The sequence below is a fragment of the Condylura cristata genome, unplaced genomic scaffold (genome assembly GCF_000260355.1).
Source record: "Condylura cristata isolate star-nosed mole 26May11 unplaced genomic scaffold, ConCri1.0 scaffold00048, whole genome shotgun sequence".
NCBI classification, from domain to species: Eukaryota; Metazoa; Chordata; class Mammalia; order Eulipotyphla; family Talpidae; genus Condylura; species Condylura cristata.
The window spans coordinates 2496430-2519697 of record NW_004567149.1 but is presented as its reverse complement, the minus strand read 5'-3'; the positions used below and the strand labels follow the sequence as shown (position 1 = coordinate 2519697).

The 23268-nt window shown below is 41.4% G+C and overlaps 3 protein-coding genes across 3 annotated transcripts; 1 reads left to right on the top strand and 2 right to left on the bottom strand.

The window, feature by feature from the left end:
• Positions 1 to 2136: 2136 nt before the first annotated feature.
• LOC101621299 (histone H1t) lies at positions 2137 to 2760 on the bottom strand. The gene has a single exon (XM_004694864.1). The coding sequence runs from the start codon at positions 2758 to 2760 to the stop codon at positions 2137 to 2139; it is 624 nt and encodes a 207-aa protein (XP_004694921.1).
• A 14143-nt stretch (positions 2761 to 16903) lies between these two features.
• On the bottom strand, positions 16904 to 17291 carry LOC101621059 (histone H2B type 1). The gene has a single exon (XM_004694863.1). It carries the CDS (start codon positions 17286 to 17288, stop codon positions 16908 to 16910), a length of 381 nt encoding a protein of 126 aa, XP_004694920.1. The 5' UTR covers positions 17289 to 17291; the 3' UTR covers positions 16904 to 16907.
• Positions 17292 to 17598: 307 nt separating this feature from the next.
• On the top strand, positions 17599 to 19702 carry LOC101620824 (histone H2A type 1-C). The gene is made up of 2 exons (XM_004694862.2): positions 17599 to 18160; positions 19632 to 19702. Exon 1 carries the CDS (start codon positions 17651 to 17653, stop codon positions 18041 to 18043), a length of 393 nt encoding a protein of 130 aa, XP_004694919.1. The 5' UTR covers positions 17599 to 17650; the 3' UTR covers positions 18044 to 18160; positions 19632 to 19702.
• The last annotated feature ends 3566 nt before the right edge of the window (positions 19703 to 23268 follow it).

Genomic DNA, 23268 nt, shown 5'->3' with positions numbered 1-23268 from the left:
AGAAACAAAAGGCCCTTTTCAGGGCCGCCCACATAGTCTCTTAAAGGGCTGTTAACACGGTGCGGGAACATTGGGTTTGAGGTTATTAGGCGGTTTCTAGGTAGCAAGACACTAGTCTGGCAAATGGGAAATAGATAACATGACAGCATGCCAAAAAGCCACTGGTAAACGAGGAAGTATCCGCATCATAGTTAACTTGATGGTCACTGGTTGGCCAGAGGACTTGTTTATACCCATGAATTCATCGCGCACAACCATATAAATGAAGGCATTTCGGGGACAAAGTAGTGGGGTGCTGCAGTTTTCGATTGCAGCGGCCAAAATTCACGTTTTTTTTGTGGGCAGAAACAATAAAGGGCTTCTTTGCTACACTTAGAATTTGGGAAAATGGTTAATTTTTTTAACCTCAAGTGTAAACCAGTCTTCTGCTATTGAAATAAGGCCCATTGACAGTCAAATCAGTCCACTGAGCAGCTCACTGCCTTGCAGAGAAAGTGACATATTCCTGCCCTGTGGCTACTACAATTTAGAAGGGAAATGAGCACTACCTTGCACAAGCAAAGCAGTGATTGTGACTACACAGATTGAACCATTATCTTTAGTTCTTCCCCCCAGAGGCCCCATTATGTAAATTCGTTTGGTAAAGCTAAATCTTGAATCTCGCCCTAGAACATGCACTTGTCTGAAAGCACTAGTTTTGCACTGGGCTTTGTTCAAAAAACAGACCCAGATGACTAACAATATTAAATTACCCGGTGAGCTTCAAGAATGGTAGATCACAAATAAAGTGAAAGCCAGTTTTAAAAAAAATGCTTTAACTCACCCTGAGTGCCTCTTAATGGAAGCAATTTTTTTTGTGCCATCACCTCAGCCTCCAAGATTTCGGTTGCTTTTAGGATTAATACTGAGGCTGGGAAGTTAAGATTTGGAGACGTTTATAGTCATTTCACAAATAAAATAGACATGATTGCAATCAACCAATCGTAAATGTTTTTTTTTTTTTAAAGATTTATTGATTTATTCATAGAGAACTGGGGTACAGGTCAGAGATGCGGAGGGTGAGAGGATTCACCAGAGACAGAGCGGGGAGCAGAACAGGCAGATCCACGAAGTCCACTGCTGAGGGGAGCAGCGGGCGGGTCAGGAGAGGTCTGCCACGTCATGTGGTCATGTGGTCACCTCGGGGGCAGGCGGGATCGAACTCATGCGGAAGTGGCTTAAGCTTCTTAGTGCAGTGCTTTAACCGGCTGCGCCACCAGGGAGGGCCCAATTGTAAATGTTTTTTAACGATGTCGTTCCTTACTTTACCAAGTAGCATCTAAACTAGGGTACCTCAGAGATGAGCGTAAATATTTCAAAGTTCTTGCAGTTGTGAAAAACCTTGGTTTTTATTTCTATCACTAGTGAACTAGTAAGAGGTAAACTTTCACCCAGACTCAAATTTTTGGTTACCTGCATTCTATTCATTGGTCCCTATAAGTCCATGGACATGGAGAGAATTTAAGATTCTCTAGATGGATGGCACCAACAAATACAGCAAACTTACCTGACAGTGAAGACGTATTTGAGCAAAACCCTGATATGGCCCACGCAAAGCACTAGACCTCCAAGTCTTGCGCCCCATGCCAGCCTGTTACACTGCATAAGCCTGTCTTGGAATGGATACCTAAAGGGCCTACCACTTTAACCTCTGCAGATGTTCACCGAGTGGCTAAAGAAACCTGTTATTACCCCATCATAAATGATCTTCTTGGACCCTCCTTGGCAGCACAACGGGGAAGCAAAGCAGTATGAGGCTACGCAGCCACTGCAACATGAGGTCGATCCCCGGCGGGGTTGTGGGTGTGAGATGGCCCACGTAGCGCAGACTGCTCCCCTCAGCAGTGTTTATTTCAGTCCACCCGCTCTCCCCACTGTCTCTACTGAATCGCCTGACAAACCCCCCCCCCCACCCATCCCACCCCACCCCTGCCACCTCTGGCCTGTACCTCATTTCTGTACGCACAAATAAATCTTAGGGAAACAAAACACCAGTAAGAGTTACGAGGAAGTAACTAGAGTTACGCCCTTTTATGATTATTTAGGTGGCTCTGAAAAGAGCCTTTGGGTTCTGTAGTAAAGTTGCCTTCAAAAAGCTCATTTCTTCGAGGCTGCTCTCCGGGGATTAGTCTTCTGCTGGGCCATCTTGGCTTTCCCCGGTTTTGGCTTGCCAGCCCTTGCCTTCCCAGGGCTCTTCTGCTGCGACTTAACCTTGGCCGCCTTGGCTTTTCTGCCAGGTTTCTTGACTGCTGTTGCATTGGGCTTCTTGGCCTTCTTGCTGGTCTTGGTACCTTTTGGAGACTTGGAGTCCAAGACCACCTTCTTAGCTTTGGCAGAAGCGGGCTTCTTGACCTTGCCCTTGGGGGGCTCTGGAGTAACCTTCTTGCTCAGCTTGAAGGACCCGGAAGCACCGGTTCCCCTGGTCTGCACCAGAGTGCCCTTGCTCACCAGGCCCTTGAGGCCAATCTTGATGCGGCTGTTGTTCTTCTCCACATTGTAGCCAGCCGCCGCCAAGGACTTCTTGAGCGCTGCCAAGGACATGCCCCCTCGCTCCTGAGACGCCGAGAGCGCCTCAGTAATCAACTTGGACAACGAAGGACTCGGGGTCTTGTGACTTGCACTGGCCAGGCCACTCGGCTTCTTCCCTCGCTTCTTTGCTGGAGGTTTCTCCATAGAAGCTACACCAGGATCTGCCGGAGCTGCGGGAGCAGTCTCAGACATACCAGGGAAGAAGAAAAGTAGGAAGAGCCTGGCAGAGGCGCGAAAAGTCGCGACGCCTCAGGCCTTATATAGAGCCGGGCGCGCTGTGATTGGTGCGCTGCTCAGGCACCGCCCCGCCCCTTGGGGAGGAGCATTTGTGTTTGTTTTACACCAAAAAATTGAATCCTGTAAAAATCCTCTGCACAAAATAGCCCAGGTTCCATGCCGAACGATCCTTGGAGACTCAGACTTCAATCGTGTTTTCACTTTTTAACGAAAAATGTTTCTTCCTGGCAAAACTATTCGATAAAGTCCTTGGTTTTCAGCAAAATTCAGGGAAAGGAGTGAAACTTTCTCTTTTCCTTATAAATTTAAAAGTAGTTTCGAGTAGGAGAATTATCTCATCTCTTCTGAATGACTTTGCAAATGTTTGGCTTTCAATCTGTGGAGAAAATAAGTTATTCACGCCCAGAATTTGATAGAAAATGGTTTGTGTATGTGAGGAAAGTAACACAGAGCTCAGAAGTCTCAGCATGGACATAGGTAATGCTTATGACGTGGTGTGAAAACTTCAGGGGACTACCTAATCATGCTTGCGCAAACACAATCTAGTAAATCATAATCTACAATGCATGTGGGCTGCGTTTGACTAAAGCCACTCATTGGTCTCTGCACTTAGATAGAAGACCATGGAGAATGGAGTAGCATGGACCTAATTTATGATAACTACTTGGCTAAAATCACTCTTGTGGCTGGTTCCATGCTACGAGGTCACTCGGTGACCCTGAGTTTTGCTAAGGACTCGGCTATTCAACTCCCAACCACCACACTCATTTTCAGAGCCCTACCCCAAATGCTCAAAGAAACAAGTAAGTCCCCTGCTTTCAATTATCTAAGGCAGGAACACTTACCTGAAGTGGGAGCCACAGACTCAAAATTGGCGGGTGTGCCTTCAGTAATTGTGGGAAAAGGGTTGTTGGGACATTGCCTACAATGCCTCTGTGCGTTTGTCTCAGGGCTCACCATTGGTGAGAGATCTGGATCCAAGTTTGTTCATCAGTACGTAGTTGCTCAGGGAAGCATGTAGTGTGGACAGTGCCCAAGATTTCATCACAAAAATCATCTTGTGGTGACCTCCAAATTCCTGTATATGGTATTTGGTATCTATTTTGCAGGTTGGGAAGCCACTTGAGGCTTTTCAGGAGAGAATTTATGCATTATTGTTGATTTGTTGTATTGCTGCTTCTGTCTTGGCTCTGGACTCCATGTTTGTTCTAGAGAAGGACCTAATGTGAGTGATTGGTAATCCGTTGCAATAGTTTTCAGAAGAAAAGGGAGTGTGTCTTTGTGTCTGTGTGGGAAGGGAGTTGGGAAGTATGGGGAAAGAGTAAACTTGAAATATTTCTGAAGCAGAAGTTAAATAATGAGATTTAAACTTGATTGTGAAGTGAGGTTTAAAAAAAATCTCTATTTCATGCAGACAACTCACATATATACATACAGCTAGAACAGAAGTTCAGAAAATAATGCTATGTTAAATACCTGAATTCTGATGCATTCTATTTCAGTTTTTTTCTTTTTTAATGCTGGCTGCAAATCATAAGACTGAGTCTACATTCACTAATACACTACTAGTGTATTAGTGTAGGTTCTTCTAAAGAAAGACCTCAGTTTCCAAAAGTTTCTCCTTAGATCACAGATGCATTTTATCAAAGTCCCTATAATTTGATTTCTTTTCACTTGCCAGCACTCCTAATCTACACATTTTTGGGAATTTCCTGATCTAAGACTTAGACCTGCCTTTGGATAGAGTTATCCCTTTTTAATAACTATTCTTTTTAAATAACTATTTTTGAACTTTATATTTGATTTTCAACCATTTTACAGATGCTATTTCACAATTAACCTTGGTTCTTTTTTTCGACTTTTTTCTTCACTTTTGAAGAAATCATTTTTGATTGACTGCTTGTTCAACTATTGCATAATTGTTTTGTTTGTTTTATAGAAGGGCATGTAAATAATTTCATGTTTGTAAAAATTGTCTCTAAAAGTCTTTAAGAATTTATATGCAGGTATGATACTGCTTTGGCACTGAGGCATGTACAAAACCCATCTTTTTAATTATAAACAAGTATTACTTGGTCTCTAAATGAAAGCAATTACCATTTTCCTATTATGGAAGGTAAGAGCTGAGCATATGCAGTAACAATTATTAGGTCATTAAATCATTATTCAAAACAATAATACGCCCAGAATTTTATGAGGAAGTCATAAAATTCTAGTAGGGGAGGTGTCTTCTCTGTTGAGTCAGAGGGACCTGTATGGCCTGTTCATTCCGTTTCATCTGCTTCATTGTCAGCTGTGCATCTTCAAGGAGGTTTGGAAAACTTGTCAGAGGAGAGAGGCACTAAATTCTGGGCCAAGACTTACTTAGAGTGTACTAGAAGTTTCTGACCTGGAAGAAAAGCTATTTCCGTAGTTGGAAAACCTCTGGAGGAGTTGTTCAGGTGATCTTATTTCTGTCTTCCCTGACATTCTACCTCTTATTACCTATTGATATGCAAGTAAAACCATACCCATATTATGCTGTTTCTAAATTTGTGATTAGCATGCCTAATGCTGACAAGTTTTATGAACAGTTCACTGCCAGGATAGCTGAAAATATTTTTCCAAGCTACATGGATGCTTAAGGAGCCAATCTTTGAAAAAAGGGAGACATGTCATTAGAACTTTGGGGAAAATTTCTGTTGCATTTTAATTCATAATACATACTTGTCAGAAAAAGCAAAAACTTTTTTCTTACTGATAAGAAGCTCCCATGCCTATGTAACCTTGCCCCAGCCCCCTTCTACCTTGGAGAAAATGTACATCCCATCCCAGAGGTGCTGCAGGGGACCACAAAGTGGAACGCTAAATGTTGCCTGGAATCTGCATGCTTGAGCAGCTTGGGTGTGACCCCCTCACAGACCTTGCAAAACCAGCCCAACCTACCTGCTAACTGGGAAAAACAAATCCCTTCCTGGATAACCTACTGTAGATGTGTATCTGTGGGGGACCAACCCCGATTTCAGGCTGTCGAGCAGCTGACACAGGCAGGGTCTCAAGGTGGGAAAGACGTCGGCGAGGCAATATTCTAAAAATTGGGGAGTAAAGGGGAGTGGGAGTGAGGAAGACACGGGAGTCGGAGTTGGGTGCAAATCTTCCTGCTCTGCCTTCAGCAGAGGTTTATTTTATACATTTCAAGCAGGCAGGGGGGTGGCATTAGCATATGAAAGAGGTTGAGATCACAATCATCATTTTTCTAAGAATAGTATGGGGTTATTTTGACCTTTACTTGAGATTATAACATTCTAAAATCAATCAAGGTTAAAAAACAGGTATATAGGTGCACAAAGTTTATGACTAATATTACTATAGTGGAGATTGATAAAAAATAAAGTCCCTTAAATCTTATCTATTACCTAATGTTTTTTTCTCCCTGAGACATCCTGGGAGGCAGGAAGAGGAAATTTCTTGCAAATCAAGTTTCCAAAAAGTTCTTTGAAGAAACTTGCTAAGAGGTTTTAAGTGAGTTTCCTTGAGGTCTAGACATATTCGCTCTGAATAGGAGACATAGGTGAATTTCCTTATCTAAAGACTAGATAGTAGAATCCTGAAAGACTAGCCAGAAGACTTTTGTGGATTGCTTTGAAATGTAGCAGGTAAAAAACCTGGCTAGTTTTAATACAGGCAACCTGGATGAATTTCCACATCTAAAGGCAGTTTGTAGGAAGTTTGAGTAATTCTTCAGAAGTTGAATAGAAGGCTAGGTGAGATAGTAGAATGATAAGATTTGGGTTTCCTCCATTGGCAGTGAGAGAGACTTCACAGAAACAGCTCCTTTGCTTTTATTTATCAGCCAGTTGTCAAGTTACTTTTGACTTCAGAGGAATTTTTTCACCCTGGTGCAGTGCTTGCTTGTCAAAGCAGGGAGGCCTTATGCAGCTGAGGCAACTCAACTGTAAGCTGAAAATTGCTCAGAATATTTTGATATTACGATTATACAAAAAAGGGAGGTCATAACACATGTTAGCGTGGAAAGTCTGATTTTTCAGAGCAATTCCCCTCCATCCGGACCGTGTCTGACGACAGAGGTTGCATAGCTTGTGTCATGTATCTGTATAGGAGACATAGTGCCTGCATAAATTATATACAAATACTGACTTGGTGGGTGGAACCTCTCCATGAGCATGCAAATTTCATGTGTTGAGAGCTTTGAATCCCATGTAGACTGCTGAATACTCTGGGAACAGTGCCTGATGTGTGAGATGTGTGAGGGGTTTATCCAGGCATATCCAATGAATGGCAACATATATACAAGGTAAAGCTAAATTCCAGCTTTATCACAGATCTTTTTTTTTTTTAAAGATTTATTTTCACATACAGAACTGGGGTACAGGCCAAAGGTGCAGGGCAGTGAGAGGCTTCACCAGAGACAGAGTGGGGAGCAGAAAAGGCAGATCTACGAAGTACACTGCTGAGGGGAGCAGCGGGCGGGTCAGGAGAGGTCTGCTGCGCCATGTGGTCACCTCCGGGGCAGGCGGGGATCAAACTCATGCTGCAGTGGCTTTAGCCGCTTAGTGCTGTGCTTTAACCCACTGCGCCACCAGGGAGGGCCCACACAGATCTTTTTTAAATTAAAAAAAAAAAAAAGCATATAGACTTCCAGTTTATTTACCCAACTCAGCCACTACTCTGTGACAAAGTCCCCCTCCATCAAAACTGTGTGAGCACGTGCTACCCCACATGTGCCAACCCCTTCAGGACTCTGAGATCCTCATGCTTTATGTCATTCAAAATCCATTTTGTACATCATTTGCATTTTAGTTTTTCATGATACATCTGTTCCTATTGACCTGTGGTCAGTGCATATGTATTTGGGATTGGGCATTCATCTGGTCTAATGCTGACTCTTGAATCATGAAGTTCTTTGCCTGTGGAACAGAGAAGTCTGTCTTGGAATAAGGACAACTGACTAGTTTCCCACCTTGCCTGTTCTGATTTTTATTACTTTGGGCAAATTTGACTTATTTCTCCTGTGAGTAAGGTATAATGACACTACATTAGCCTGTTCAAGTTATCGTATAAAATACTAACTATGGTCTGGGTAACTTCAACTATAGAAATTGATTTCCTCACAGCTCTGGAGGCAGGAAACCCTACGTCGAGCAGGCCGAGTTCAGGGGTGGGCTCTTTTCTTGACTTTCTGGCTGGATCATCACATGGTCTCTCAGGGGAGTGGGATCTCTCCCTGGCTTCGAATGAAGTTACTGATCCTGTCAGATTAGCACAATTTCCGCCCCTTATGATCTCTTTAATCTTAATCACTTCCTAAAAGCTCTATCCTCAAATATGGCCACATGAAGTCTAAGAGGTCAGCATGAAGTTGGGAAGGGCATAATTCAATCAGTAACAGATAGCTTTCTCAGGGAATAGTTAGGAAGCTTATCAGAGAAAATGTAGGTAAAGTCCTTTTACTTACACACAGCCAAATGGTTTTTATTTCAGTGCAGATACCTGAAAAATACTAGCTTTTTGGTCTTACTGAAATCATACTTATTCTTCATGTAGTGCCTCCATGGAAGGATTACAATTATGCCCATTATTTCTCATGGCTCATAACAACATGGGCAAAATGAAATTATCATGATTTTTGGCCTATCAACTAAACAATGTTTTTAAAAATATTTTCAGCGTAAATATGAATGCTATAAAACAGGAATTTTCATATTATGTTGATATGGGTTTTTTGGATGGCCTTTAGCAGTTTATATATATGCTAAGAGCCCTAAAAAAGATTTCTACCATGTGATTTAATGTTTCTACTTCTAAGGGTATAGTCTAGGGAAATAATCAAATATTTAAATAGATACAGGTATACAGATCCATAATCTGTAGGATCTATACTCTATAAAAATGAAACTCTGTCTCAATAACCAATAACACACAACTACATAATGATAAAAATCATAGAAAATTATTTCTAATCATAAACCTTACATATATAGCACAATACAATTTACTTTATATTCTATATTTATTATAGGTGTATCACGTTCTTTTCACAATTTTCCACAATGAATATTTAATATTTCTATACTCAGATAAAAAGTGTTTCGCCGCGTAGTCATTATTCTTTCCGTGACTGTTAAAAATATCTCCATACATCTTCTTTTAGTATCACTCATTTTCATTGGTTTATTTGTGAGATGTGTCCAGCGGTGACCAGTGGTAGGAAAACTCACGTGTAAACCTGTTTCCTTCTCCTGTGAAAAGAGAGTGATTGATTAATACCATTCTATAATTCATCAGCTAGCGGATAGTGATTTTGACTCAGAGAACAATAGTGGTGGTGGCTATTGTTCCTTGGGTGTTTGGTTTGTGCCAGACATTGTCCTATGCACTTTAAACACATCAATGCACTTAATCGTGCAACAACTTTATGAAATACCTAGTATCATTCCCCCTGCTTTTTGGTGAAGAAATTAAAGAAAGTTGAGCTGCCTAAGAGACACAGCTATTGAATGACAATCCTCTGTAGTAAACCCACACCCACCAGCATTTGAACCTCTATTGTATACTCTTCAATAAAGGATAAGTATGATCCTGTCAGTGTCCTGTACACTACATTTAAGCTAAGTCCGGAAGTGTGAGTAGGACATCTGTCAGGTCAGGGCTTTTCCCAAAGGAGACACAATGACCAAAACTAGATAGTAGGGAGTGTGTAAGATGGGTGCTTAGGGGTGAGCCTTTGGGACCTTCTGGGCTTCACACAATGACAGGTTGAAGAGGTCATGTTCCTTATCCCAGAAACTTCCCTTCTCCCCATTGCTCATTCCTCCCTGCTGTTGGCAGATGATATCATCTCCCTCCTCCCCCGCTCTTTTTAAATAAATAAAAGAAACATATCTAATGGAAATGTACCCAAGTAGGGCCCTCTCTGGTGGCACAACTGGTTAAAGCACAGCACTAAGAACCTCTCCATAGCAATTGCAGCTCCAGTTTGAGCCCTAGACAGGGAGGTGACCCACATGGCCGCCAAAAGACCTCTCCTGTCTCTCCCTCTGCTCCTCCAGCAGTGTACTTTGTCAATCTGCCTGTTCTGCTCCCCACTGTCTCTGGTGAATGCTCACCATCCCTGCAACTCTGGCCTGTACCCCAGTTTTGAATGTATAAATAATCTTAAAAAAATTTGAAGAAAATGTACCCAAGTAAGTACTTAGTGTCTTCCTTGAGGTGGTATAAATATTTTCTTCCTCCCTTTGACAAGTAAGCAAAGGCAAATCTTTTATATTCCCCAGGAATTCAAAGCCAATTCAGGGCTGTTTGGTGAATCTTCTTTAAAAGCTGTGAGCTGGGTCCTCCCTGGTGGCACAACGGGTTAAAGCGCAGCACTAAGAAGCTAAAGCCACTGCAGCATGAGTTCGACCCCTGCCTGCCCCGGAGGTGACCACATGGCTGGCAGACCCCTCCTGACCCACCCACTGCTTTCCTCAGCAGTGTACTTCCTCAGTTCTGCTCGTTCTGCTCCCTGCTCTGTCTCTGGTGAATCCTCTCACCCTCCAAATCTCTGGCCTGTACCCCAGTTCTGTACGAATAAATAAATCTTAAAAAAAAAAAAAAACCTGTGAGCTGACATTAGTGTGGTGGGAGTGTGTACACATTTGGCTAATCAGAGAACTTTTAATTGTGACTCATATTTGACACTTCCAACATCTGCCCTCACTTCATTTTACAAAGACAGAAGCTTTTGTTGCATGTTTTGTGCATATCTGTGAATATATCACAGTCAAATCTAGGCATATGTTAAGAAAGACCTGCCTGGGGACAGAGCAAGGGATAGGCATGACATGAATAGAGGCATTTTTGTCTCTCTTTTGCTGGTGAGGGGCACAGCTTACTCCAAAGATCAATGACCATCACTGCTGATGTAAGGTGTTAACTGATATTCCACTAGTGCTTTAAACAGATGCACAATGTAGCATTTGAACAGTCTTAATTCCAAATGCCACAAGTTTTCTTAAACACTGTTGCAAAAAGACCCTTTAAATAATAATGCACCATATATGCAACAGTTTAAAGCACTAAACGATTATTATCAGAGTTCACACCTTATGTCAGAAATGTGTTTCAGTCGATCTGCCTGTTCTGCTTCCCACTCTGGTGAATCCTCTCACCTACTGTATCTCTGGCTGGCACTCCTGTTCTTGTATGCATAAATAAATAAATCTGAAAAAAAAAGAAAGAAAAGAAAAATGTAAGGACTGTAACCAGGGGAGCCCAAATTCTTCCCCCAGCATGCTCACGTTCACACCTCACCCTGCAAACTCACACCTGAAGGAGGGTAGCTATGATGGTGCTGGAGGAGGAGGAACTGGTAGAACCCAGAGCTTTGATTCCTCTACAATTGGTCCTTCCTCCGAGGCCTGCAATGTGACTTCCTGCTAAGATTTTGTAATTTGAGAATTCATTCACTTTATATAAGAGGTTTAGAACAGTGACTGGCACCCACCAGTGTTTGCTATTATTGTTCTATTAGGTGTTTTAACAAACGTCAGCGTGCAATTTCATCTACTGCCATTCCAGATCCCTCTTTTTCTGCATGTCATCCCATGTAGTTACTGTATGTTGTTTGCCTTTCCCAACTGAGCTGGAAGCTCTGAAAGGCTGGCGACTTTGCTCTTTTCCAAGGGGACAGTCACTGGAGATGGCTCCCTAGCAGCAGAGGAACAAGAGCCAGAGCACAGTCCCTCAGGGCTGGGGGCAGACCTGAGCGCCTACTGTGCCAGGTGCTTGTGCAGGTGCTTGTCCGTGTTTCCTAAGCACTAAAGATCTATTTTCACAAACATCTAGAAGGTAGAGCTATCACCATCATCCTCAAGACAGAGATGAGAGCGCTGAGGAACAGAGATTAAGTGACTAACTTCAAAATCTCACCGCCGAAAAGTGGGGAACTGGGGGTTCAACCTTGGGAGATTCTGTCTCCAATGGCTACACTGGTTTTTATCACAGAGCAAGGCTGTGCAGCATGGTATTGACAGCTACCATTTTGGGGATAAGCATTTTAGATTTGCTATTTCAGTTAATCCATGTTCCTGAGTAGGTAATCATTACCACCTTTCAGGCTCAGAGTAGGTAAGTTTGCCAAACAAGAACTCAAAGGCATTTAGTTCATTGTTAGCACAATGTTTGCTTGTGTACAAGATATGTCAAGTAATAGTTGTCAACCAACAGTACAGAAAAAAATGACTTATACAACAGAAGAAGGGAGCAAAAAGCCTGAAAACTGTACTGGAATGAGAAAAGGGTGTTGTATGCACAACCTGTTTTGCAGAGACCAAGGAGGGATTGCTGAGAAAATAATCAGGGCTCTTCTCAAAACTCTAGATTTGAGCATGTATGTTGGGCTGCTTCCAGGTAACATCTCACCAATCTTCCAGGCACTTTCATCTCAGGTGGGTCATAATTTGAGCATCAGAGGCTCACTTCCTCCACTTGGTCAAGAGGAGTGGTCATATATGTCTGAGCGTAGCTGTGTAACTTTTAGGCTTAGTCTCTTCCCTGGATGGTAGTCATCTGCATATTAGATAAAGGGGAGGGCAACAAATTATGAAGCATCACAAATACAGTAATACTTTAGTTCAAATTCGAGCCTTTGTCAAAAATAAATTAAGTGACATTTTTGTTTAGGGTGTTTTAGTCAAAGTATTGTGATCCTTGATAAGAATGTATAAAAATGAACATGCCAGGCTCTGCTATTTTTTTTTAATACTTAGAAAGACAAGATTTGAAATCTAATAGTTGCAAAGATTGATAATGGAGGAGAGGACAAAACAGAATACAGTGGAAAAAGGACAGAATTTCCTATTCTGGATCTAAGGAAACGCTTCCATTCCAGAATATCATGTGGGTCACCTCCGGGGCCAGATCCAACTTGCACTGAAACAGCTGCCACTTGCTTGCAGTGATACATCCTAACCTGTTGTGCCACCAGGAACGGCCCTAGATTGGGGTTTCAATGTATGTATCTACCTAGTGTTAAGATTGTTAATGTGTTTATACTGGAATCAAAGATTTATCTGTCCTGAAGCTTAAGAGTAATGCTTATAGTTGCAAGTGCTGAAAATAGACCTTTGCAGCATTGTTATAAAGTTGACACTTCTGAAAGCCTGCTCCAAGCCTAAGACACCTTCTAGAGGGGACCCATAGGAAAGAGGCCGCAGGGGTAGGCACATCTGGAAGGAGAACACCAAAATGCAACTCAAGAGAATGTCTGCCATTGCCAGCCTCCCCAGGGGTGTCACCCACATCTCTTTCAAGTGTTTCCTTCCTTGTTCCCAAGGTCTAGTGCAAGGCCAAATCTAGTGCAAGAAGCAAGCACGGCTTCTTTTCAGATCTCTGCTCGATGAACCTCCTGCAAGTCTATTCCCCAAGTCTCCTCTTGCCCTTGCTGCTCAGCTTCTGCTCAGCTTCACCTTTCAATAGAGGGGCAGGGAGCGTGGAACCACCCCTTTTACATTATGCTATGATATTTATAGTAAGGCAAGATACATTCACTTGTCAAAAAGTAGCACTAATGAAAATTTTTGTAAAATTGGAACTCCTTTTTGTCTGTTGTTGAAATTCTTTTTTGTTACCTAATTATAGTTTGGAGATGGGTTGGCTACACAAGCAGTATGAGATTTTTGAGAGTCAATTTGTATTGAAAGGATAGTTGGATTTTTTTGAATTTAGAAACCAGTTGAGACAATTGTCATTACTGTATGGACTCTGATTAAATCACTAAGTGTTACATTTTTGCACTGCAGTTGGGATATTTTCTTTAGCATTTCCTTTTATTTTAACTAGTTGTTCCTTTGTCTCTCATGAGTAATTATCCTCCCCCACTGTCACCCCATGTGATTGAGCTTTAAGAATAAATCAGAAAATTCCTTTGTTCTCACAAGAAAACTCCCTTTTTCTCATACAAGTGAAAATAAGGAACACCCTCAGGCACATCTATTATGAATACTGTTAAGTTACAAATAAATGCAGGTCCAAAAGGGAGTCCTCTGTTATCTCCCTTTCCTCTTCCGCCACCTTAATATACCAGTTATGGGAAGTTCCAGGAAACTGATGGGGTCAGAAAAGATTATAACAGTTTGAGGTGGGGGTAGGCAGAGAGGATTACTGATGTCAGAAGTCCAATCCAATCTGAGACCAAGGCACTAACTTCCACAATTATTCCATCAAAGAACATGTGCTAATGAAACCCCCAAACACCAGGTCCTATCATCTGGACTCCATCAACTTTACCTGAAACAATCTTTTCTTTGGCTAATAACCCTGTCCTACCCTTTTTCTGCCTACAAATTACCTCCTTTTCATGTAACCTCTGAAACTATTCAGACAGAATACTGCCCATGAATTCATGAATCATCTTATAAAGACAATTAAATGTCTACAATTTGTGGATTTCTCTTTTTAAATATATGTCAACTCAAGCTTTGAGCAATGTGACACATATCCGAGTTATGAAACAGTTAAGTTATTGTTGATAAAATAGTTGCTAGAAAACAATAGTGAAAAAGTACACCTGAATTAACTCTGAGATAATTAATTTAGAAATAATAGGGCAAAACACTAATTAGGGTTAAACCTTCAAGCAGACAAACTGGAATATAGTAAGTTTAGTGTGAGGACAGCTTTTAGAACATTTAACATGAAAAGAAAGTTAGGAGGCTGGATTTAGAATGGGACATTAAAAAGTTATATAAAAAGTAGGTGAAACAGTGATTTTACAAGTGGTATCTGAAAAATACCAAACATGCCTTATTATTTTATGATGCTTCCTTTCAGGTATGAAAATAAAACCTGTGGTTACCCAACGACTGTCATGGAAACCTCAGAGATAATTTTCTTTTATAAAAGACATCATAACAGTTTTATTATTTTGAATTTAGATATTGACTTCATGATATATAAAAGTAAAGATGTAAAAGAAAACTGATTACTTAAGATATGAATATATACGGCATGGATATGTAAGGGGAAGAAAATACTTGCAGCTTTATTTTAGAATGGCATTTAAAACACAACCTATGAATGGGACAAAGCTCTTTGAATTGAAGAACTTTTGTTAAAAAATTACTTATGGACAAATATTTAAGGCAAAAGAGAAAAAAAAAATCAAAGACACAATATTTCCAAAGTTCCCTTTGAATTCTGCAGTTTTACACGTTTGAAAAGTTTTTGGTGTGTCGTCAGACAAATACAGGTAACTTTTTGTGCTTGTGTTTAGAGATAGGCAAATAAATCACAGATAAATAAAATGATTAATTCATATAACAATGAATTCAAGGGATTTAAGTTCAGTCCTAAAGTATATTTACCTTGCCAGCATAAATAAGACAATTCATATTAAACTGAATTTACTACACGAGCAAGCTAATATTTTTCTAATGAGTAGACAAAGCATAGCCATTATTTTTATGCATATTTGTAATTTCTCTGTTGCTGTGGTAATTGGTAGGGTCAAAGCTGTTTGTTTTCAAGACAGTCTTAAAACATAAGCAGCAGTGTTCCCCCACAGGCTTACGAAAACTGGCAGGCAGTCCCAAACCTACCTGTCCCTCTGGGCCCCGACTTGCACACTGCTTATCCCTTTTACAGATTCAAAATGGCAAAAAAAGCCTATCTATCTTCATTTTTCTAAGGCACATGTACATTTTCTACCCTGTTAACTTATGGCTGTTCTAAACTACATGAAAATCAGAGACTTCCACAGATGAAGTTGACTTTAATAGGGATTTTCTTACACCCTTTAATTTAGAATTTGTGGATGTATCCAAAGATTAGGCATTAATTTACTCAATGTCTTAATTATCTATATAGTACATTCAGTCTTTATACAAATAATAGGGATTTATGATTTGTGACATACACACATTTATGCTATTGTTTAAATGACATTCTTTTATTATTGAATTTACTTATTTCAATGCATCATCTACAATGTGAAATTTTAAATAAAATGTTGATTCACCTAGCCAGTAAACCAAGTGGGAGAAATTTAGTAAATTCAAATTAATTAGGATTTTTAAGATAGACCCTAGACTGTGCAACTGAATTATGCTTACATTTTTACATCGTGACAAGAATCTGTCCAAAAATTATCGCGATGAGAATTTTTTGTCCCTCCCCCTAGAATTCAATTTTGTCCTAAAATTAGATGCCACATACTTAAATAACTTTGAAAAAATGGCATTGTTTCTCTTAACTAAAATAACTCAGACCACTAATTAAACTCAGTTTAACTTCCCCCAGTTTAAACCACAAGAAAGCCTAAGAAAAAAAATCAATTTTGCTGTTGCTCTTACTTTTTCAGGCTTTACATAAGCCATTTAAAACTAGTATCTACGTATAATTACTTTCATATTAAGGTAAAAAAAATTGGCTTAAAATTGAGTCCTAAAATACAAACTTTGACCAATTGTTTCTGTTGTTAAAAAAAAAAAAATAAGATTTAAAGCTGGTAGAAATTGTCACTTGAAACTGTGTTGACCTGCTAAAAAGTAAGGCATGTATTCAGATCAGACCCCTCTCCTGGAGCATTCCATATTGCGAGTAAATTCTTATAAACTATTAAAATTTCGCTTTATATGGAGAGTGGAGTCCCTGTTTCTGATTCAGTAGTTATTTATAACCAAATTACAAACCCAGCTTAAAAAACCCGACAGAACAAAAATCTGCATGTCCCCAACTAACATGCTTTATTAGCACTGCAGTTAAACACTTGGAATCTCCCAGTCCCTAATCTTGATGGCACCTCTATACCTTCAGTTCAGCTTACCTTTCAGAGCTGTCCAGATAAATACCCAAGCTTTGAACCTTCACCTTTTCAAATAGGTCATTCTGACAATCTCAGACACCTACAGAACTTGCGTTCAGACACCAGACGTTGGATGAAGCCCAATTACAAAGAAAAATAGAACTGGCTACCATCTGGCAGTACTTTCATTTAAAAATAAAGCGTACTATTTTCTCCCAGCTTCACGAAACAAACCTGATTACAGCTCTCTTTGTGGACAAGTGGGTGGCTCTTAAAAGAGCCTTTGGGGTTAGGTTGTGAAGCCGCTGACTTGGCGAGTTTACTTGGAGCTGGTGTACTTGGTGACGGCCTTGGTGCCCTCGGACACGGCGTGCTTGGCCAGCTCGCCGGGCAGCAGCAGGCGCACGGCCGTCTGGATCTCCCGCGACGTGATGGTCGAGCGCTTGTTGTAGTGCGCCAGGCGCGACGCCTCGCCCGCGATGCGCTCGAAGATGTCGTTGACGAACGAGTTCATGATGCCCATGGCCTTGGACGAGATGCCCGTGTCGGGGTGCACCTGCTTCAGCACCTTGTACACGTACACCGAGTAGCTCTCCTTGCGGCTGCGCTTGCGCTTCTTGCCGTCCTTCTTCTGCGCCTTGGTCACCGCCTTCTTGGAGCCCTTCTTCGGGGCGGGCGCGGACTTGGCCGGCTCAGGCATTTTGAAATCTCAAGACACCGAGAATAAAGTGAAAGTGAGGAGTGGATTTCTGCTATTTATAGGGCCTCTATGCTAATGAGGAATTCAGAGCCCGTCTTAGTTAATTGGAAGACAAACAGTAAGTCTGTCATACATGGGCAGTACTATGCAAATGAGGTATGGAAATGAAGCCTTTCTATTGGCTACTTGAGTGAGTCTCACTACTAACCAATCAGAAAGCGGAATTTACTCTCCAGGAAATGCCTATAAAAGCAGCAGTGTGGCTCTAACTTCAAGGATTAGTTTGTTTTATCAATTACGCAGGGTTTGTTTACTTTTATTTTGCTTTTGCTCGCTTTCATTTTGGTTTTTGCTCTTTTGCAATGTCTGGACGGGGTAAACAGGGCGGTAAGGCTCGCGCTAAGGCGAAATCTCGCTCGTCTCGCGCAGGCTTGCAGTTCCCCGTGGGCCGGGTGCACCGCCTGCTGCGCAAGGGCAACTACGCCGAGCGGGTCGGGGCGGGCGCGCCGGTGTACCTGGCGGCCGTGCTGGAGTACCTGACGGCCGAGATCCTGGAGCTGGCGGGCAACGCGGCCCGCGACAACAAGAAGACGCGCATCATCCCGCGCCACCTGCAGCTGGCCATCCGCAACGACGAGGAGCTCAACAAGCTGCTGGGCCGCGTGACCATCGCGCAGGGCGGCGTCCTGCCCAACATCCAGGCCGTGCTGCTGCCCAAGAAGACCGAGAGCCACCACAAGGCCAAGGGCAAGTGATTTGACGGGCACCTTGAGTTTCCAGAAACGCTTTAGACCCAAAGGCTCTTTTCAGAGCCCCCCACCCAATCAAAGGAAGAGCGAAAATCACTATATTAAAAGCAAACGTGTGTAAAGGTAAATCAGTTTCCTTCCACGTTACAGTGGTCTTTACGGATATGAAGCTTCTAGGAACGGGCCCGGTCATTGCTGAAACAGCTTTCTACGTGAAAATATAGTGATGAAGTATAGTAAAGTGTTTTTGTGCGATTTGCTATGTGTTACGGAAATAAATGCAATGATGTAACTTTAGATTGCCTTGGAAACTACTTTGTTCTTGAGTGCAGCGGGTCAGGGTGTTAAACATGAACAGATCCTTTTATATACACTCAGTGTGGGCAACTCCCTTTCTTTATTCTGTAAAGAACTAATGTTGGCCCTTTCAAAGACTACCAAATGAAACTAGAACATTTAAAAGGACTTTTCCAAATTGACTAAAATAACAGAATGACTCACGCTGGAGTATCCTATTCACAGGCTGTGAGCAAATGGAATCTCCTAGAATTCTGTATCTAAATTGGCGTAGCATCTTCATCAGTTTCTAAGTTAATTAACTACTTAATGTCCCAACCTAGATCACTGCCTAACAATGAATGAATTGGAGTTAGTATTGTACATTTTAAGATCCATAAACACCTAGGTCCCCACAGCTTGGGTTAGGATAGGGCTGCAGGAATTTCCAAAACATAACTGCTAAGGATCTAGTAACTTAGGTTGCCATAACCTACGTACCACACAAATCCCTGGAAAATGCCCTATTTTCCAGTTAGAAATTTTTCTTTTGAATAACTGAGTTTGTGCACTGATGGGAATAAATAGGAAAGGAGGCTGAATTCTCGTGTATAGGAAGAGATATCTAAGCAGTGGTCATGCCTCCCACTTTATACATACTGACACTTGTGGAGAAGTGTCTATAAATACCCCTCTTTCCCAAAACCATCAGCAAGAAAAGCAACTGGAATGTCGGAGTTTGGTGAACGCAAAATGGAGGGGAAAGTGAACACCTTGATTTCCACACATTAGAATTTTCCTCAGTCATTTTAAACAATTCTAAGGAGCAGGACCAAGAATTAGAGTGTGAGAAAGGCCAGACTCATACAGTTCCAAGACAGGATTCTCTTCGAGAACAGGGTTCATTGTATTCAGCATCCCTTATACTGTTGGAGAACTTGGATTCCTAGGTTGGAATTGCTTTACAGAAACCTTGAGGTCCTTTTTATTAACTTTCCACGTTGGCTTTGAAGCTGGCTCCCCTACTTAACCGGTGTGTGATCTTAAACTAGGTACTTCATTACACCATGCCTCCATTTCTTCCTAGATGCCTTTGCTCACTTTATAATGGAAAGTGGATTCAGCAGCTGGTTCTGAACACAGGGTATTCAAGAGTAATGGTCAATATTTATAACTTTCTTTGTATCAGGCACAATTTCTGCATGTTTCCATCATTTAACCCAACAATCTTAAAAGTAAGCATTAGTCCAATTTCAAAATTAAGGACTTAAGAGCAAATCATAAGCAACTTATGTTAGCTATCTTCTCTTTGCTATAGAAAAATCCCTTCTGAAAATCCAGTTTGTATTGGCTGTTTATTTGGGGAGCTTCAGAGAAACACAGAAGATGTCAACTGACCATCTCTTACCTAATGAGAGGTAAACAGGTTGTTCTCCAAGAGAACATGCCTTGCAGTTCCGTCCTAGCTTTCCCTCTTAACACACGTCTCTGCCTTCTACTTTGAAATGTCACTGTTTGTATCCAAAAGCCCCAGTTACTTCTTGGGAAAATTCTCTAGTGTGCAATAAAGTCTCAGTAGCTTCAGTTGCTTTCCAGCTCTTCAGCTTGTCTCCATCTACCACGCCTCCAGGGTCCTGGGTAGGGCCATTTAAATTGGGGCAAGGTGATGAGAATGATAAACCCAGGCCTTCCAATTACTGAAGGCACCAGGGACACAAGTTGATCTCAGGGATTTACTGAGATGTGAGGCTCAGACAGAATCATTATTTGCATAAATAAAGGTCATTCTGAACAAAGCAGATCATTTGACTTATCACCAATTACAGGTCCCTTTTAAAATTTCCAAATAATTTATGTGATAATAGGCTTTCTTTTATTCCATCCATCATCCATTTCCTTTATATTTTATGTAACATTTGTACTCTTTTCAAATGTAATAAATTTTACAACTAATGGTAAAGCAAAATATTCATTGTAAGGCTAAAATTAGGGTTATTGTCTAAGAGCTTATCATCTGTTAATCCTAGTAATAAATATAAACATTTTTATAAAATATCACAAGTGTAATCATTTTAACTTCAAGAGAAATTGGAATCTGATATATAGGCTTAAAGTGAGTAAACTCTCAGGCATGAAATCAATGTAGTCATTTTGAAAAAGAGCAGAATATCACTGGACATTATTTAGGGCTGTTTGGTGAGTTGCAGTTTGAGCAGGAAGAGCACATCAGTATCTCTTAGGAATTGGAAATCTGCACTTAGAGTGGAAGCTTTATCTTAAAGAAGCAAGTGAGGGAGACATTAGACACTTTGTTCTAGTTCTTTGTCTATCAGTTGGATCTTAAAATTTGACCACTCCCGGCCTCAGTGACAGCAGTTAAAGCTAAAGCGCAGCATCATGAAGCTGGCAGCAGATTCCTTGCGAGTTTGATCCCCGCCCCAGATGTGATCCACATGGTGCAGCTGGCCTCTCCTGACCCGCCCGCTGCTCCCCTCAGCAGTGTACTTCGTCAGTCTGCTGTTCTGCTCCCCACTCTGTCTCTGATGAATCCTCTCCACCTCTGGCCTGTACCCCAGTTCTGAATTCATAAATAAATAAACCTTAAAAAAAAAAAAACTTCACTGCTTCCTTCACTCTGCAGCAGACACTCTGGCAAGACATCCATTTTTGTCTATTTTTGGTAACCAAAGCTTAAAGATCAGGACTGAACTTTACACCACAACAGATTGTCCTGATAGAAGGCATATCACTCCAGATGGCCAGACTACCTCATGCTCTAAATTTTAGGGACTTGAAACCTGTCCCATTCATGATTTTTTTTAGATTTACTTATGCTTAAAGAACTGGTGTACAGGCCAGAGGCATGGTGGGTGAGAGGGTTCACCAGAGACAGAGTGGGGGCAGAATAGGCAGATCTATTGAAATACACTGCTGAGGGGAGCAGAGCGGTTTGCCGGGCTAGGAGAGGCCTGCCATGTGGGTCACCTCCCTGGCCAGGGGATTGTACTCATGTTTCAGTGGCTTTGGAGAGCTTCATAATGTGGCGCTTTAACCCATTGCGCCACCAACGAGGGCCCCTTCATGATTTTATCAATGTTGCAGTTTCAAAGACTATATAATAAGTTTCCAATTTGATACTTCTAGCCTTGTCCTCTTCCCTGAAATGTAAATGTGTGTATAAAGATTCCTCCTTGACCCCTTCACTTGCAACCCTATTAGGCCTCTCAACCTCAAGACATCAAAACACATGTGTGTTTTGAAACAAAACACATAGTGCTTCCCAGTCCTCCCCTAACCAGTATGTCACTTAACCATAAATCTATTTAACCAAGAGAAGATTCAAGGAGTCTTGCTCTCTTTCATTTATCTAGGTAATTCATGTCATCTACACACCTTCAATATATACCTTAATTTATGCTCTACTATAATCTAAAGGGTCACCAAGGCCAAATCTCTGACTCAATCTTCATTTTCCTGTTCCAGTCACACTGGCCTCTCCTACTTTCCAAGATGTTTGTCTCTTCAAAACTTGCATTGTTGGTCTAATTGCTCTGAAAAGCTTGTCCTCTGACTTTTTTTCTGGCAAGCTCCATCTTATCCTTCAGACTTCAGCTCATCTTCAGAGAAGTCTGTCTAAAATATACCTACCCCGATGGATAAAGATCTAAATACAATATACAAATCTATGAAATATTAGGAAACATTTTATATAACTTCAGGCCTGAGTTTTGAGGGAGCGGTTTCATTTTTAAGCAAAGCCGGAAACACAAAAGTCATATAGGGAGGACACAAACCACATAAACCAGAAAGAAATTAACAACACAGTATAACATAAAAAAAGTGAAAATCAGCAATGCTTTCAGATAAGGTATTGTAACACATAGTACATAAAAGATTAATGACCTTTTTAATTTGATTTCAATTAAACTGCAATTCAATTCAGATAGCCACTAAGTATGAGATTGGAGAACTCTTCATCTTCCTAGAATTTATGCATTTTATGCCAGAAAAGATACTTTTTCTCTCACCTGTAAATACACATTAAATACACATTCTCTAAAACCAATACTATTCAGGACTGCTGGGAAGAAGGGAGAATTGCCACTGTCTTTAATCTTTTGAGAGCTCATCCTTGCTATAGCCATTTATTAGTAGACACTTGGGATCTACCACATAGCTCTGCCATGTGAGCTGATAAGAAAAAAACCTGTAAGCCTTTACAAACACCTCTGTGTGAATTGATGGGCATGTACTAAGTTTGTAATTGAAAGAAAAAGCAGTAAAGTAAGGAACCTCCCTTTGTCCAAATTACTCCAGGTAATTTGCTCAGAATTACTTTCTGACAATCATCCTGTGTAGATTATTTGAAATACAGTGTGATCTGAGATTTTATTTATCCAGTGCCCCATTTGTTTGCCTCTTCCTGTGACCCTCTCTGTACCCCAAGACAGGGACCTGGCGCCAGCACTCACTATGATACCCCAGCTCCAGCGGTGGCAGCATCAGCTTTCTTGAGTGAACCAGGAAACGACTGTCACAGGCCACAAAGCCCTCTCAGATCCCACTGAATTCCCAACTCAAACATCTGCCCAGTAACCACTGTTACTCCATTACCTGTTTGCCCTGCCCAGGAACACAGGGGAATTTTGAGAGGTGCACATTTGCTTGTTCATATTGCACCTTTTCCGGGTTTCTGTACTAACCTCTCCAGACTCAGAGTCTCCTGAGAAGCCCAGTGTACCCAGGAGCCCTTCATTCCTCTCAGGCCCTGCTCTCTCCTGGCTGTTATGCATGAGAGAATCCTCTTTAATATGCTGCTGGGCCTGTGGCTACTAAATGTGTGTTTGGAATCTTGGAAAGAAAAGGGTCCCGTAGATGGAATGTGACCACAGCGATGCTCTTTCATCCACTTCTCAATCTCTGCTCTGGCACATGTCAAACGGCCTCCTCGGCTT